Here is a 1,542-nt window from a genome sequence, read left to right as displayed (position 1 = left end):
AAAAAGGTCTTTAAAAGGTCTTAAAAGGGTCTTAAAAAGGTCTTTAAAAGGTCTTAAAAGGTCTTAAAAAGGTCTTTAAAAGGTCTTAAAAGGGTCTTAAAAAGGTCTTTAAAAGGTCTTAAAAGGGTCTTAAAAGGGTCTTAAAAGGTCTTAAAAGGGTCTTAAAAAGGTCTTTAAAAGGTCTTAAATTGAACTTATTAAAACCTGCATGAACCCTGCAGCATGTCTTTGTGTTTTTAACTGGAAACTGGAAAAGTCTGTTTTCCTGGATCATCAGACGATAAGTGACGTACTCGGACCAGAAGAAGTCCACAAGATGTCGCTGCAGGACGTCGTCACCATGAAGGCTGTGACGGTACAGGTTTTATACGGTGCTCATACAGACCTGTTTGTCAAAATAAAATGTGTTTATTGCTAATTTTATGACACGTTTTCTTTGAAAATACATATATTAGTGCTGCCCTTTTTAATATTTGCTCTAAAGACGTTTCTGTTTCTGACCACAGTGCAGACTTTCAGTGATGAAGGACAGCTTGATGCTAAAACTCTTCATGTTTCTTGGTTCCCTCTGAGGAAACTCTCCTCTTCAGCTGCAGTTTGTGATGCTTTCTCTGGTCCTCAGAAGGTTTCTTTGGTTTCAGACTCAGCAGCTGGACTGTCTGAGCATCGACCTCTGCCTGGATGCTGTGATGGTGAACGACCTGTTGAACCTGAGCTGGACGTGTCCCTCTGGGATGGTGGAGAACATGGAGAACATTGTGCAGGAGTACAAAGACTGCAGGCAGCTTCTGGTGAGAGCTGCTCACAGTTCAGACGTGTTAAATGAAGATCAGAGCCAGTTTAGTGTTTCCACACTGAACTTCACCAGGTTTTACCTGCTGCTTTCTTCTTCAGCCAGTTAAACTCTGCCTGCTTGGACCTCCAGCTGTGGGGAAAAGCACGGTGGCTGAGAAGCTCTGCCAGTACTACAGGATACACCACGTCCACGTCCACAGCCTCCTGGAGGAGACAGACACACAACGGGTCAGTGAATGGACCGGCCTCCTGCAGCAGAACCAACCTGAGGTTTGTTTCATGGTCTTCATTTATCACAGCAGGAGAAAAGAACCGGAGCTGATCCTGAACATGAAGCTTCAGCTGCTGGAAACATGAGCTTAGAAACAACTGAAGGTCAGAAGAAAAACTGACACAAATCACTTCTTTACAAGTCTGTTTCTCCTGGAGCTTCTTCTCATAAATGTTTGAATAAGTTGGGTTTGTGTTGATTCCTCCAGGTCAGCTGGATGAACAGCAGATCTGTGAGATTTTACAGGAAAAGCTGGAGTCTAAAGTCTGCAGGAACCACGGCTTTGTTCTGGAAGGCTTCCCTCACACCTATGATCAGGCCAAGAGGATTTTCTCTGGTGACTTACTCATTTCATTAAAAAAAAAAAACAACAAAACACATTACACAACAAAACAATACAAATTAAATAAAATGAAAGGCAGCAGAAGAAGAAAAAAACTTATATCTACTCCTGTTTACAAAAAATATATATTAAC

General features: G+C 41.9%; 1 protein-coding gene across 1 annotated transcript in view; it reads left to right on the top strand.

Annotated features, from left to right (window-relative positions):
- Positions 1 to 1,542, top strand: part of LOC106522421 (adenylate kinase 7) — a gene marked incomplete at its 5' end in the record, with an annotated part of 7,648 nt that overhangs the window by 3,409 nt on the left and 2,697 nt on the right. Inside the window, 5 exon segments of the mRNA XM_014015421.1 lie at positions 278 to 355; positions 642 to 791; positions 895 to 1,023; positions 1,095 to 1,170; positions 1,275 to 1,403. Of these exon segments, the coding sequence (XP_013870875.1) occupies positions 278 to 355; positions 642 to 791; positions 895 to 1,023; positions 1,095 to 1,170; positions 1,275 to 1,403 (562 nt within the window).

This window comes from Austrofundulus limnaeus, unplaced genomic scaffold, assembly GCF_001266775.1.
Source record: "Austrofundulus limnaeus strain Quisiro unplaced genomic scaffold, Austrofundulus_limnaeus-1.0 Scaffold129, whole genome shotgun sequence".
NCBI classification, from domain to species: Eukaryota; Metazoa; Chordata; class Actinopteri; order Cyprinodontiformes; family Rivulidae; genus Austrofundulus; species Austrofundulus limnaeus.
This window is presented reverse-complemented; position numbering and strand designations above follow the sequence as displayed.